At 48.6% G+C, this 16,049-nt stretch overlaps 1 protein-coding gene across 1 annotated transcript in view; it reads right to left on the bottom strand.

The window, feature by feature from the left end:
• Positions 1-15,329, bottom strand: part of PRPS2 (phosphoribosyl pyrophosphate synthetase 2) — a 37,713-nt gene extending 22,384 nt beyond the window's left edge. The window contains exons 1-2 of the mRNA XM_026478136.4: positions 15,103-15,329; positions 7,247-7,430 (exon numbers count right to left, since the gene is read on the bottom strand). Coding sequence (XP_026333921.1) covers positions 7,247-7,430; positions 15,103-15,224 — 306 coding nt within the window. The 5' untranslated portion in view covers positions 15,225-15,329. The remainder of the gene's footprint in view (positions 1-7,246; positions 7,431-15,102) is intronic.
• Between the last annotated feature and the right edge of the window lie 720 nt (positions 15,330-16,049).

Here is a 16,049-nt window from a genome sequence, read left to right as displayed (position 1 = left end):
TCCAGGCTCACAATCCGGAGAAGAGACGGACTTCAGATGGACAATGCCCGAGCCTTCGTCTCTTCTAACGCTCCCTGTACTAAGTGTGGCTTAAGTGCTTTCCAACTGCTACGCACTTTCCCTCCCACGTGAGACCCGACAACCAGGAGAGGTCGTTGCTGGCAATGAGAGAGAAAACCACTCAATATAAAGAACCTGACTGCTGATCAGTGGTGCTTTCAAGGAAAGATCTTGATCAAAAGGGGGATGTAAGGGGCGCCTGGTTGGCTCAGATGGTTAAGCATCTGCCTTCGGCTCAGGTCATGATCCTGGGATTGAGCCCCGCATCGGGTTCCCTGGTCAGCAGGGAGCCTGCTTCTCCCTCTCCCTCTACTGTTTCCCCTGTTCCCCCTGCTTGTGCTCTCTCGCTCTGTCAAATAAATATTTTTAAAAAAGGGGGGGGTGGGGAAATAAGAATGTTAGGAAGGGAACCCTCACTAAAATGGAGTTAGGAGGTTTCGGGAGGGGGAGCCCTCACGCCCTTCCACTCCTACTCAACTGCAGACCTGACAGGAAGAGGGGGGCCTGACCACGCACGTGGATACTACTCTACTACGTCGCTACTCCAGCAGGAGGCAGAAACACTTCCCTCATTCCTGGCAACAGCTCCACTGATGAAAAGCCACCACACTTCCAACTCCCAGTTTCCTCCCATGGCCTTTTAGTTCGTAACAGCCCTCCCACTCCCTTTGCTCCTTCAAAAGTGTCCCTCTCCTTCGTCCTCCAGACTTGCCAATGGTTTTTCTAAATTCTTGAATAAACCTACCTTTTGCTGGTAAAATAACTGGCAGGTTTACTTTTAAGGTTAGCAATACATACGTAACACACACGCACACATTTTTTCCAACACACAATGAATGACAAGAAACACCCCCAAAATGTTAATGGTAAATGTTTCCAGAAAGTGAAATTATGGGAAAATATTCTATTTTTTTTTTTACATTTTTCAACTTTCTCAACTAATTACATACTATAATTCATGTTTTCATTGTTTAACTCCCTGTTCTGTTCCACATTACCTTTGGGATAAAAAGACTCCGACCTTGGGGCGTCTGGGTGGCTCAGTCAGTTAAGCATCTGCCTTTGGCTCAGGTCATGATCCCAGGGGATCCTGTGATAGGAGTCCTGCATCGGGCTCCCTGCTCAGTGGGGGGTCTCCTTCTCCCTCCCCCGCCCATGCTTGCTCGGGCTCTCTCTCAAATAACTAAATCCTAAAAAAAAAAAAAAAAAACAACAAACCCAACCAGTCTGGCTCTAAGGGTCCTGCAATCTGCACTAGGCTCACTCTCTCCCTCTTCTAGAGAACAATTTAAGCCTTGCTGTCTACACCCAGATGTCCACCTCGCTCCCATGCATCTGCTGGGCTACTGCATTTGACCCTCCAGGTCTTGTTCAAATCTCCTAATGTTGTGATGCTCTGAGAACTCCAGAGAGAAAAAATCTGTCCATCCCACTGGGGACCACCTTATGCCATCTGCTGTAAAGACTGACGTTAGAAGACGTGATACGTACAGATGTCATAGTTCACAACTGGACTAGGCATCCCTCAAGGGCAAAGAATTGGTTTTGAAGATTTTCACATCTTCTGCCGCACACAGCTCTGTACCCTGCGTACCACAGCTCTTCGGTAAATACTTAACAACAGAATCTCGATCACATCGAGTTTTCGAGGCTTAGTTATTTGCCTCAGTGACTGAGAATTATTTAGTCTAACACAATTTCAGGAAAATTAAAAGAGCAAATTGATCACTGGGACTTCTTTGTAATACAATCTGATTCTCAACGCTCATCAAAGTGGGGCTCTTCCTATAATTTTGTAACTGGCAAAACCATTCCTCCGTGGCATCCAGCGTTTTCTGCTTCTGCGACCCAAGCCACAGGTAGGTAATGTTTCAAACTCACTTTCTGATTTCCTTCTCCAGACCTTGTTTACAAGTCTGCGTTCTGTACTATGAATTTGGATCAAGACCCAACTGAATCTTGCAGGAAAGATGATTTGCAAGTTAACTGACTTTAGAGCCACTAAGAGAATAATGAGTATGACATTTCCACAAAGGTAGCAACAAGGGACAGTAACCAGAAGTGAAACGTTCAACTCCCCTGAGGAAACACGGAGAAAGATCAAACATTTGGTGGGAGAGCCTAATCACGATTAAGACTCTCTGGATATTCCAGACCTTATTCAATGTATCAGATGCCACTCTGCTAAAAAGCGTAAATTTGATGAGCTTTACAAATTTATAATATTGGAGAAACCAATGTCTGGACAAATGTTCTCAATGTTTCTGGTTAAAAAATAAAAAGAAACAATCTGATAATTGAAAAGAGAACATAACCTTGAAAATGACTGTGAAAAAAGCTACAAGTCCTCTACCCTCTCAGAAGTAATGCTTTCCAGCTTTGCCCACGTCATACTGTTTGTACCGGGAAGGAAACTGCCAATTACCGAGTGTCCGCCACCGCAGACATCAGCCAGCCGCAGCCCAGGACACTAATCCAGCCTGCGGTCTGTTTTTGTACAACCTGTGAGCTAAGAATGCTTTTTACATTTTTCAGAGGCTGAAAAACAAACGAAGAACATTTTGTGACATTTGAAAAAAGCATATGAAATTCCTATTCCAGGGGTGCCTGGGTGGCTTGGTCAGTTAAGCCTCGTCTGCCTTTGTCTCCGGTCATAATCCTGGGGTGCTGGGATCGAGCCCCTGGGATCAAGCCCCAGGAAGCCTGCTTCTCCATCCCCTCTGCTCCCACCCCCCACCGCTCGTGCCCTCTCTCTCAAATAAATTCTTAAAAAAAAAAAAAAAAAAGAAATTCCTATTCCCATGTCCATAAATAAAATTTTATGGGAACACAGACAGACTTCCCTTCACTTATGTATCATATGTGGCTGCTTTCGTGCCAAAATGGTGGAGCTGACCTACTGTAAGAGATCTGGGGGTCCACCAAGTCAAAAAATTTGACACCTGGCTCTTTTTGGAAAAAGTCTGCCTACCCACGTATTTATTATATGCTAAGCATGTTAGAAATAGTAGCAAATGCTACCCTTAAATTTACAGATGAGAAAACTAAACACAGAGTTTAAGCCTGTTCCAAAGGACAAGCTGAGTGAATCATGGTGCTGAAATTCAAACCTGAGTCCACTTGTTTCCAAAGTTGTAACCCCAGAGCTCAGACAATGAACGCTACGCCGTGGGTTTTACGATTCATACTACGTCATCTTCCTTTCTCCGGGTCAGTACCACATGTGCTGCCGTGTCATGATTTATGAAACCATTCCTTCACCGTCAGAACTAGCCCCTGGTTTCTTGCAGGTACAAATGAAGCCAAAAATAAAATTTTACAGATGTGTGGGGCTTGCTTCAAAAGAAGCAGTAAGATTAAAAATAATGAAGCTGGTTTTGAATACGGTTAAAAGGCTCTAGCTTTTTCTGGGCTGCTTTGCAGGTAACTCTGGATAGGTCAATTACACTGAATTTCATCGTGTCTCAGACATCAGAGGCAGCACGGTCCTGTGGGAAGGAAAAGGACAAGAGAAACCCGGGTTGGGGGGGCGGGGGGAGGCTGCCCAGGGCTCTTCCTGTGGCTGAGGCGGCTTTTCTGTCTGAGCCCAGCGAGCAAGTGTGGCCCATGACTTCCCGTCACATTCGAACACTCCATGGCCTTTAGCCTACCTAAGCAGAGCACAAAGGGGGAAGAAGGGTCTTCCCATCATTCTGGGTCTCACCTCAGCCCAGTTACTGATAAATGCAGTTTGCTCACAGGCTCAGGCATTTCTCTTAAGCACTCACTCAATCCCTTGTTACCCTCACGTCAAGAGGGAGAGTTCACGGAGGTAAGAAACAAAGCGAAGACACAGACAGAGGCTGGAGAGATGTGGCCTCAAGCTAGGGAACGAGGCACCCTCCAGACGGTCCTACCCTAGAGCTTCCAGACGAGCCTGGCTCTGCCGCTCCTTGATTTCTGACCTCCGGCCTCCAGAATGGTGAGAGACAACATTTCTGTCACTCTAAGCCCCCGGTTTACGGTAATTTATAACAGCAGCAACAGAGACCCAACACAGCCCTCCACGATTCACGATTCCTTCTCTTCTCAGCCGATTTCTCGGACAATAAGCCACACAATTTCTGCCCTCAGGCCTCCCTCTGCTGCTATCTGTGCGGCCTCTCAACCCGGTGTCCACGTCCCTGCTTCTGTGTTGTTGACAATGAACGTCTTATCTCGTCCATCAGCAGTTAAGCTCACCAAGTCTGGAACTGTCTGATGGGGGTTAAAAACTGAAAACAGCTACCAGGTTGTTTCCAAGAAACACACTTACAGCAAAGTGATTCAGAAAGAGCAAAAGGAAAGAAAGAGACAGGTGCTCAAAATGGCCCCAAACGGACTACCCACCCGAATGACTGACAATAGAAAACAGGACAAAGAGCTAATCAGAAGCCACAGCCCCACAGGGCAGGTGTGTGAAGAACTCCGTACGGCGGCAGAGGGCACTACTGGCCATCAGCAGCCGGGGGCTGGGGGTGCGGCCACATTCCCTGTAAGACGGGAGACAGGTGCATACAAAGCGCCAGGGCCAAGCAGGGCTAGTTACCACCTGGGAAACAGAGCTAACTGCAGACTGGATACTTGCAACCAAAAACCGTAGGAGTCTCCATGGGTATCCGTTAAGGAGAAGTGAGGGCTCTCCTCCCCGGGGTACTGCGCCTGGGACAGAGGCCATGAGACAGTAAAAGGAATCAGTTACTCAAGAAGAGGACAATCCTCCGTCTATCTGAGCACCAAATGCCAAAGTTACTAGAAGTGAAAGGAGAATCTGATGGCAAATGACAGAATACAGAATTCGCTAAGCCTCTTGCTACACAGAAGAGAAAGAGCAGAATATCACTGGCTCGTTTAGGACACAGACAAAAATGAAGATGTTCAACAATCCTGTGACATACATAAACGGGACAAGAGATTGTGCTGATGGGACAAAAATACATGGAAAATTTGTGGAGTTAAAAACACAGAGAAAACTTTGCAATCAAGTTAGAAGAAAAAATGCTCCATATACAACAAGGGGGAGGTCATACGCTTCACAGCAGCCTATGTGACCTAAGGTTTTGGCTGCCATGAGCTAAAGTGAAATCACTAAGTGATACATAGAGTCACAAAGTCACACACGCACGCACGCGAGCGCACACGCACACCCGGTCGATGCTCTGATGCAAGTGTGGCAAACCGGCCTACGGGCCAAATCCAGCCAGCCACTGGTTTGTACTGCTTGTGAGCTAATGATGGTTTTTACATGACTAAGTAGCCGGGGGAAGAAAACAATCAAAAGAACATTTCACGGCATGTGACAATGATGAAATTCACATTTCACTGTCCATACATTCAAGCTTCATTGGAATACAGCCACACCCGTCACTTACAGATCATCTTGTGTCTTTGAGATACACCAGGGTTCAGCTGCCACCAGAGACCACATGCCCCTTCACAGAAAATTGCTGACCCCTTCTAATCCATACAGGGTCAATCATAATTCAATTGCATAATGGAGTTCTGGATATTCAATTTCTAGGGAAAAATTAACTGACAGCTATGTTCAGCATGGGGTCTGAGAAGCACACCTGAAAGTACATTAAAATTTCGAGGGAGGGGGCCCCTTGGCATAGGAATTCAAATTTATAAAGGGATTTTTAGGGAATCTTGTGTGATGTTTGGTAATTTGTGTTGTTTCAGAAAATGAATTAGGGAGATAAACAGAGGCGTATCGGGGGAAACTTTTGTCATGATTAGTCTCGTCACACAACAGCCATGTGTCTTGTCAACTGGAGGGATTCATGGAGAACCTGACTGAACATCTATCTATCCATAAGACATAAAACAGCTAACAGCTTCAGAGCTGATCCCTATCGTGGTTTCAGCGATATCCCCCCAAAAGTCGTCCACCCAGAACCTCGGAATGTGACATTTAAAAAGAGGGTGCTTGCAGAGAGAACTAGGGTAAAGATCAAAATGAGATCAGTCTGGATTAGGATGAGTCCTAATCCAGGGGCGCCTGGGTGGCACAGCGGTTAAGCCTCTGCCTTCGGCTCAGGGCGTGATCCCGGCGTTGTGGGATCGAGCCCCACATCAGGCTCCTCCACTATGAGCCTGCTTCTCCCTCTCCCACTCCCCCTGCTTGTGTTCCCTCTCTCACTGGCTGTCTCTATCTCTGTCGAATAAATAAATAAAATCTTTAAAAAAAAAAAAAAAAAAGGATGAGTCCTAATCCAATGACTGTCCTTTGATAAAAGAGGGAAGTGCACACAGAGACACAGGGAAGAAGGCATGTGGAGAAAGATGCAGAGATGGGAGTGATGCTACCAGAAGCCAAGGAATGCCAGGAGCCACCAGAAACCAGAAGAGGCAAAGAAGGCTTCCCCCCAGAGTCTTCCCAAGGACCACGACCCTGATGACACCTTGCTTTCTGATGCCTGGCCCCCGAATTGTGACACAACACGTTTCTGTTGTTTTCTGCCACCGAGTTTGTGTTTTGTGTTACAGCGATCCTGGCAAACGAATACAATCCCCTCTAAAGTTCCCCTCAAATTCCAACCTCTCTGGTTCTTCTCGAAGACAAGGACTATTTTAATTTCTTCTAGAAACTCACACAGCCTCCTATAGTGCTAGCGTTGCTAAAAGAAAAACATCAACAATATCAACTTCATTCTTCTCGAAAGGTTAAAAAGAGATAATGGTGTATTTTTTCAATTAAATTTTTTATTTTGAGAGAACTATAGATTCATATGCAGTTGTAAGAAACAATTCACAGATCTGGTTGTGCCCTTTACCCGGCTTCTCCTCACGGTAACACTTGCAAAACTAGAGTATAGAATCACAACCAAAATACTAGCACTGACACAGTTCAGTGATCGGATTCCACTTCCCCGGTTTCACGTGCTCACTGGGGGTGGTGGTGTGGGTGTACTGAGTTCTATCCACCGCCATAAAGATACACAACAATTCCAACACCAGGGCTATACGCTATCATACCTGCAAAAATATGCCTTGCCTGTATCTCCATCAATATTAACATGATGGCTGGCTTGAAGACAAACCTCTGAAAAGCCAAGATGATAGAAAGCAAACATTTTCCAGATATTCTGAGGTAACGTGTGAGGGGGAAAAAAATCGTAGATGAGAACCCAGAGCAGGTTGTGCCAACAGGATGGCGCTCTCGTACCTTGTCCTTTTTATCCTGGCGGGCGTATGGAAAACACGGGATCACGGCAGTTACCCTGGACGATGACGCGATCTTGCAGGCGTTGATCATGATGAGGAGTTCCATCAGGTTGTCGTTGATTTCCCCACAGCCACTCTGGATGATGTAGACATCTTCGCCCCTCACGCTTTCACCGATCTCGACGCTAGGAAAAGAAAAATGCTATCCGTTAACAGTAAGGTATGTGTGCGTCTTGGAGGTGCCCTGGAGCACCACTGGGGGGCAGGGGGGGGAGGGTTCACCGTACAGTGGCGCTCGTGGCCATGATTTACCACCGCGAAAGGGAGCAAAACGAGCAAAGGGAGAAGGTGCGAGGAGCAAAATCCGTGGGAAACCAGGTGCAAGCTTCAAAGAGTCCCCCTGTGCTGGAGTCGCACGGGTGGGGCTCCATCCCCCCAGCCACCAGCCGTGCCAAAGTGTGGGAGGTGCTGTCCCCCGGGGAAGCTCATCAGTGCCCAGGCTATTACTGGGGGGGCTAGCGGTCACATAGGCTCCATCTGCTGGGCGCGGACCAGAAGTCCAGACCCCCAGGGGCTCCACATTAACCACACTGTTTGCACAGTTAGGGAGAAGGAGCTGTTCCTATCTGGGAAGGGCGCGAACCCTTTCAAACACAAGGTTCCCAAAGGCCAGCGGAGGACCACCTTGCAAGCTGAACTTTTTCATATAGGACAGCATCTTACACGCTCGTTAGAAATACGTCTCAGTCCTGCTATATCTACTTCTTTCTGCTAAATAGTATATTGAGTTTTACTTTTATTAAAGTTACATATACACATGGCTTAAAAAATTCTAGTCATTCTGTAAGGCTTGTAACAAACATTTCAGAGGCACCCATTTCAACTCTTGTTATGGTTTTCAGGCATTTATCTTCAAGTCTCCAACTCGGACGTTTCTATCGCTTCATCTTGAGTTTTCATTTTGGGCATCATGTGTTGACTTCTTGCTTGGAAGATGAAGACGTAACTACCCGCACACCACAGCCCCCATCACCCACACCCCCTGCAGCATTCTGGTCTCACCATCATCCCAACGTAGATCAATCTTCTAACCAAATAGGATGGGCTACCTTTAACTGTGTAAGTGCTATTCAGAGCTGAGCCATAAAGCAAACTTAAACCCAAGTTTAGATTTCCCTCTTCCACATAATTTTTGGTGATTTGTTTTCCCTGGAGTATTATTATCCTACCTTTTCACCTGCTGAGTTTTCTACGTAGTGAATACAAATTCCAGCCTCAACACTGGGCTGACAATCTACATTCCCAACACGTCGGAGGCCACAAGTGTGATCGCCAGCTCACTGTCCTGCCCGTTTCCTCCCGCTGCTAGCTGACCCAGGCTTCTCCTTCTGCCTCTGCACAGATGCCCCCCGGGGAATCCCACCGCCCCTCCCCTGCACTCAATGTCCCATTTTCTGTATCCTCTTTCTTGCTGTACTTGTTTCGCTGGTTGGCATCCTCCAGGAGCTTCTGGAGAAAGAGGAAAGGGGAGCTTCAAAAGTCTTTGAAAATTACGTGTTGGAAAATTTTTGTGTGTTGGGCAGAGGACGCTGAGTGTTCATCATGAGAGCAAGCCAGCCCCCCCTCCGCATGTACCTTCCACAGGAAGAAAAGAGAAATAATGCTGTGTGCTGGGGCAGGTCCTTCCCAGAGTACTGCCAAGGACCAAGGAGACCTTCAGATCTGCTACAACGTTTGTTTTGAAAAGGCTAATTTTGTTCCAACTGATACATCAGGAACAATTTGAGCATAATATGAATTCTGCATTTCATCCTGAGATAAGAATGCAGAAAACTGCACTGCACCCAGCTGAATGGAGCCACTTCGAAATACTGGGAACATGGCACATGTGTGCACACACCCTCCCCGCCAGGACCACAGCCACACCCATCCACATCTGGTATCACCATTTTCTACCCGACTTCAGATCACCCCCGCCATCGCCTCACAAGAACCCAAAAGCTACGGCCCTTCCAAAACCTACTTCCATAAGGAAGCTGTAGGTCTTTTTCAATGCAAAGTGCCATACTTACTACAGTGTTCATGTACTTTTTTAAGATTTATTTATTCGGGGGAGGAGCCCAAGCGGGGCGGGGGGAGCAGAGGGAGAAGCAGACTCCCCTCTGAGCAGGGAGCCCAATGCGAGGCTCGACCCCAGGACCCTGGGATCATGACCTGAGCCGAAGGCAGACGCTTCAGCAACTGAGCCACCCAGGCGCCCCACTATTTTTAAAATCTGTAATATGTGTAGTGTCTTACCATTTCCATTATATTCCCATCTTTTTAAAATAAGTTACTGAGGAAGTTGGAGTGCTGTGCTCCCAACCCCCGTTTTCCCACGAACCCTGTGCTTTTTACTGTACGACTTTGCATAGCAGGATTGTTAGGAAAGCACACACCACATTACAGGAAGATGGGCTATAAATGGTCTCACCCTAAAAAGAAATATAATGAATCTTACTTTAAAATCACAAGCGAGGTACATAAATACCCTCTCTCTTCTATCAGAAGCCAATTATACGCAATGATACTGTATTATCAACAGAGCCAATTATTTCTACAACAACTTTACAATGAGTCGACATTTTGGATACCCATGCAGCAGCATGCCGAATCAACAGAAGCGTCTATCCAACTTCAGCTCGAATAATTAGGACACAAAAATGAAGGTTTTCAAGTCGAACTGATCTGCAAATGAGTTTTGGTAACAGTGGGTCATATTTTTCTATGTTCTCTGCTATGAATGGACAGTGTGTGACGCCACCGTCGAGATGAAAGAGACAGAATTCTATACGCTACCTCCTATTTTGAGTTCTGAGGAGCTAAACGCAAGTCCCTTGTGAACATCCTATCAACTGTGGAATAAAGTCAATTCGGAAATCGCAGCGTTATATAGCTAGGAGTCAGCCGTCTACAACCCACGGCTGAGACTGGCGTGCTAGGGAATGGCCCCGCAAAGAGGTCTATGTCCTGAGCCCCAGAACCTCTGAATACGTTACATGGCAAAGGGGAAACAAGCGGACAGACAGAATTAAGGTTACTGATCAGCTGACCTTAAAACGAGGATTTTCCTGTATTATTCAAGTGGGCCCAATGCAACCCCAAGGGTCCTTAAAATAGGACAGGAAGACAGAAGAAGAGGTCAGAGAGAGAGATGGGAGGTCTGAAGCAGGGTCGGAGAGGTGCTACATTGCTGGCTTTGAAGATGGAAGGAGAGACCAAGGACTGCAGGCAGCCTCTCCCAGCTGAGAAGGGTAAGGGCATGGCTTCTCCCCTAGAGCCTCCAGAGAGGAGTGCAGTGACCCACGACAGCCTGCTAAGCCACACAGCTGTGAGACGCGGCAGCAACAGAGAGGACATGGGCCTGCCGAGCCGGCACTATTTACTGTCTGGCCCGTTACAGAAAAAGTGTGCCAGCCTCTGGTGTGATGACTGTTGATCCCCAAAGACCTGCTTCTTGGGCCTATTTTTCTTCAGGAACTTCGGCCCCCTTACGATTAGCAGTCCAGCAGAGGATGGCAAGTCCTATCACCATGGCAACATTTTCCCCCAAAGCTATTCCTGCCTCTACTCACAGAGATGATCACGACTGAACCTTCTTGTAGGGTCTTTTCAAAATTGCGGCCAGAAGGCAGCATCCTTTAGCTGTTCAGATGGAGAATCTTCACAGATCCCCAAATTAGAAGGCAGATGAGTTTATCTGACTCAACAACAAATGGGTGTGGTAATTAAAAGATGGCTGCAGAGACTTTAAAACTTTTCCCATCAAGAAGTAGAATCTAGGGGCGCCTGGGTGGCTCAGTTGGTGAAGCGTCTGCCTTAAGCATCCTGGGGTCCAGCCCCACATCGGGCTTCCTGCTCAGCGTGGAGCCTGCCTCTCCCTCTCCTCCTCCCCCCACCACTCTCTCTTCTGCTCTCTCTCTCAAGCAAATAAATAAAATCTTAAAAAAAAAAAAAAAAGTAGTAGTGGAGTCTAGGTGTGCCCGGGTGGCTCAGACAGTTAAGCATCTTGGTTTCAGTTTGGATCGTGATCTCAGGGTCATGAGATCAAGCCCCACGTCAGGCTCCACACTCAGCAGGAAGTCGGCTTGAGATTGTCTCTCCCTCTGCCCCTGCCCTTCCCTTGCTTGCATGCTCTTGCACATACTTGCTCTCTAAAATTAATTAATTAAGTAATTAATTAATTAAGTGGAGTCTATGTTCCGCTTCCCTTGCTTGACAACAGAAGTGACAATGCACCAACTTCAGGGCCCAGACCTTACCAGACTGGCAGCTGCCACTTCCCGCCTTCCATGCTGTAAGGAAGCTCAAGCAGCCCCGTGGAGAGGTCCTGACCACGCTGCCAGGCAAAAGCTAGCACCGACTTACCAGCCATGTGAGCGAGCCATCTTTGAAGTAGACCCTCCAGCCCCAGTTAACTGTCCCAGATGCCATCACACAGGGCACTGCCCTAACTGTAGGTTTGTGGGTCAAATAAACGATTGTTGTTTTAAGCTGTTAAATTCTGGGGTGATTTGTTACACAATAGGAAACCAAAACTTTGGGTCTCTCAGTACAGCTGGGCAGGTTAACTGACCAGAATAAAATGTTACAACAGACTTTCAGACACCTTCACTGTGGGATTTCAGTGGTCTATAGTGAAGCTGGTACAGACCTCTCTCTGCGTATCTAAAATGATTCAGAGGGGCACCTGGGTGGCTCACGTCATGATCTCAGGGTCCTGGGATGGAGGCCTGTGTTGGGCTCCCTGTGCAGAGGTGAGTCTGCTTGTCCCTCTCCCCCTCCCTCCACTCGTGCTCACTCGAGCTCCCTCTCTTAAATGAATAAATAAAATCTTTAAAAATAAATTTCAAAAAATAAATCAGTATCATGATTCAGAGAGGAGAAGGGAAAATCAGTAGGCCCTGTGTCTGATTAAGTGGTGTTTTAAGGGTGGGGAATGAGGGACACCTGGACGGCTCAGCTGGTTAAGCGTCTGCCTTCGGTTCAGGTCACGATCCCAGGGTCCTGGGATCAAATACCCCATCAGGCTCCTTGCTCAGTGCGGAGCCTGCTTCTCCCTCTGCCTGCTGCTCTCCCTGCTTGTGCTTTCCCTCTCTCTCTCTGACAAATAAATAAATAAAATCTTCAAAAAAAGGGGGGAATGAAGGGGGAGAATGAAGGAGGGGAAGGAAGGAGGGGAAGGAAGGAGGAGAATGAAGGGGGAGAATGAAGGGGGAAAATGAAGGGGGAGAATGAAGGGGGGGGCGCCTGGCTGGCTCAGCTGGAGAAGTGTGCTACTTTTGATCTTGGGAGTTCTTAGTTTGAGTCCCACGTTGGGTATAGAGATTACTTAAAAATCAAAACGTTAAAAAAAAAAAAAGTGGGGGAATGGAAGGAGTGATGACCAGGAGACTTCAAAGCAGATTTCTGGTCCTGGTTCAGGGGACAGGTTCAGGAAGGGGCCTCTTACATGAACTAAATCAATCTTCTCTTCCTTTTACCCCATTTCTCATCTCTAGGACCACACAATAAAAACCAGATCATTAGTACAATACCTAAGTACAGAGAGGACTGTTTGTAAAAATCAACCTCTGGACCCAGACGGTTCATGGGAAAGAGAAAAGTCAGGAAGCTAACTTGTTATATTCTAAATAATAAGAACATGTAATGTTGGGGCACCTGGCTGGCTCAGTCGGTAGAGCATGTGAGTCTTGATCTCAGGGTCATGAGTTCAAGCCCTTCCTTGGGTGTAGAGATTACTTAAAAAACAAAACAGGGGCACCCGGGTGGCTCAGTCAGTTAAGCAACTGACCCTTAATTTCGGTTCAGGTCATGTTCTTAGGGTCCTGGGACTGAGCCCCGCATCGGGCTCTGGGCTCAGCTAAGAGTTTGCTCGAGATTCTTTCTCCCTCTGCCCCTCCCCCTGCTCACATGAGCTCTCGAGCGCACTCTCGCGCTCACTCTCTCTAATGAATAAAATGAAGAGTGAATTATTAAAAAATAAAAAAACAAAAACAAAAAACATATAACTAAGCAATTCTCAGACTTCATGTTGAGTGGTTTTTGAGACCTCATAATTTCTACTTATCAGGTGGTGGTTATAAAATACTCAAAACCAAATAAAATTGAGTTAAACAGTCGTATTTCAAGGTCCGAATTGAGTTTCACCCAACAGTACATACAGTATTTGGAGCAGAAATTCGACAATGACTTCGCCATGGACTTCGGAGCCAGGACTACCTAACTATGCTCTACCAGCAAAGGATGGCGCTGCACCGGGAGAACAGGGAAGGGCAACATATTTGCTTTCAAAATTCACTTCACCCAGAAATGTCTCCTCTACCTACACAACGCCACCTCCTGAACAAAAACTATTATCCCACTCTTCTTACAGCTACTGAAACTTGAATAGGGCTGGCAAGCTATTACAACATTCAAAACCTAGCTATACTATCCTTTTCCAGAGCCCTCCACCATCCTCCCAGACTTCTGTATTAAACTCTGCGAAGGGGAAACGTTTGGCTCAAGGACTCCCGGCAGGTACACCACCTGTTGTTACTGGTTCACAAACATTTCTTCACTTACATTATCAACAGGACGATGTATGGTGATTTCCCACCTGGAAGAAGGGCTTCACATATCCTCTAAAGCTGACTCAGCAAACACCATCGTCCCCATATGTATGAATCTCACTCCTCAGCATCTAAGAAATTTTTGACTAATCCAAAAATCATCAAGGTTTTCTCCCGTTTTCTTCTACAAATGTTTAGTTCTAGGCTTTAGGCTGAAGCCTACCATCCATTTCAAGTTAATTTCGAGATGGTGGGCCGTATAGATGGCTTTTGTTGCTGTTCTGGCAGCTTACCCCAATTGTTCCAGCAGCACTTGTTGAAAGTGTTGGTTGCTTTGGACTTCTGCCATATGTAAAAATGATCAGTAACTGCATACAGTGCTGGACACTTAAGGGAGAGAGCTAAAAAGAAGACGCACTTGAAACTGGTCAAAGAGCTTTGTGGACTCAGGCAGGTGGAAAACTGAGCCCCTGTCCCGTCTCGGGGGTGGGGGGGCCACCGGCCTGACCTCACTGAACGGAGGCAAGCACGGCTCCTGGACCTGAGACACGGGTGGCGGTTACACCGGGCCAGTGCCTTGCCGCTGGACACAGCTGAGTCCCCCAACTACGAAGATGACGAAAGTCTATCATCTCTGAGGCAGAAAAATGAGAGGAAGCCCACGGGAACCAGCACGTGCGCTCCGGCGCTCTCGCGCTCTTTAAACCCTCCGCACAAACACCCCCTCCGCTTAACCCAAAGGTCCGCGCCCAGGCTGCTGCGGAGTCACCTGCGAGCTTTGAAAACGCAGATTTCCCCCCGCCCCCTCCCGCGGCATCCGAAGCTCCGGGGCAGGGAGGGGAAGCTTTTTCAACGACCCCAGGTGAATGCAGTGCGCTGCCGGGGCTGGTGACGTGGGCGGAGCCGTCCCTCGCACGCCCGGGATTTGGGACCAGCCTGGAGGGGACCGGGAAACCCGACGAGCAAAGCCAGTGGCGCCCCTCGCCGCGTGCCCGGCACCGAAGCGGTTCCCGCCGGCCTGCGCCCACCTCGCCTCGACGCTATGACCGCCCCGAGGTCGCCCTTCCGGGCCAGGGGCCGCCCTCCTCCGCGTCTCCCGGGCGCCGCAGCGGTGGCGCGGAGGCCGCGTCGTGGCCGTCCCGCCCCGGAAGGGGGAGCGGGCGGCCGCGGAGTGGTCCCGGGCGGGCGACGGTCCCCGCCCGGCCCCGCAGCCGCGCGCCCGGCGCCCTCCCCGGCCCGGCCCGGCCGCCGGCGCGGCCCCCACCTGGTCTCCTGGTTGCTGAACTTCTTAGTGACCACCTTGCCCAGCTCCAGGCCCAGCCGGTCGGCCACGCGCTGGGACAGGTCCTGGTGCGAGCTGCCGCTGAAGAGCACGATGTTGGGCATGGCGGAGGCGGCGGTGGCACCGGAGGCTGCGACGCGAGCGGGAAAGCGCGGCTGTCGACCAAAGGAGGAGCGGACTGGAAGGAGCTGGAGGGGGCGGAGTCGGGGCGGGACTCGCGGGGCGGGGTGGAGCTGGAGGGGGCGGAGGAGCGGGAAAGCGCCGCGGCGGGACCGGGAGGAGGAGGAGCTGGAGGGGGCGGAGCTGGGGGAGGAGGGGCTGAAGAGGGAGAGCTCTGGGCCCCATTCTTGACCTTTCTGCCCTGCCTGGAGAGGGAGGGCCAATGTACCAGCTTCACTGGGCACCGAGGGAGGGTGCAGGAAGAGGCGACGGACGTGCCGAGCAACCAGGAGCGGCCCCCCAAACCCGGAATACCCCCAAACCCATTGCAGACGACTGGTGTGCCACTAGGAGGGTCTGTAAAACTGTGGCCCCCGGGCCAGATCCACGGCGACGCCTGTTTGTACCGAAGAGCTAAGCGCTGTTTTTACACATGAACATTTGCAACCTGTGTGATCATAACTGTACTACGTTGGCAACCCAATTAAGAAATATGGTATCCCCTTCAAAGAAAAAAAACGCCTTTCCTCTCATTAGCAGGTGTGTACTGCAAAAAGTTGTACCAAATTATTATATTTTGTCAATAAAAATATTGTGAAAATTTGTTTTCTCTCGTTATTCAAGTACCTACATAATAGACTCTCCATTTTGCTTTGTGGCCCGCAAAGCCTAAATTATTTACTATCTAGTCCTTAGTCAAAATTCGCTGATGCCTGAACTACACAATGGCCCTGTGTCCTTGAAAAAGCCGCAATGCCCGTGGCCATCTG

This window comes from Ursus arctos, chromosome X, assembly GCF_023065955.2.
Source record: "Ursus arctos isolate Adak ecotype North America chromosome X, UrsArc2.0, whole genome shotgun sequence".
Lineage (NCBI taxonomy): Eukaryota > Metazoa > Chordata > Mammalia > Carnivora > Ursidae > Ursus > Ursus arctos.
The sequence above is the reverse complement of the archived record's forward strand: the minus strand, read 5'-3'. Positions and strand labels throughout refer to the sequence as shown.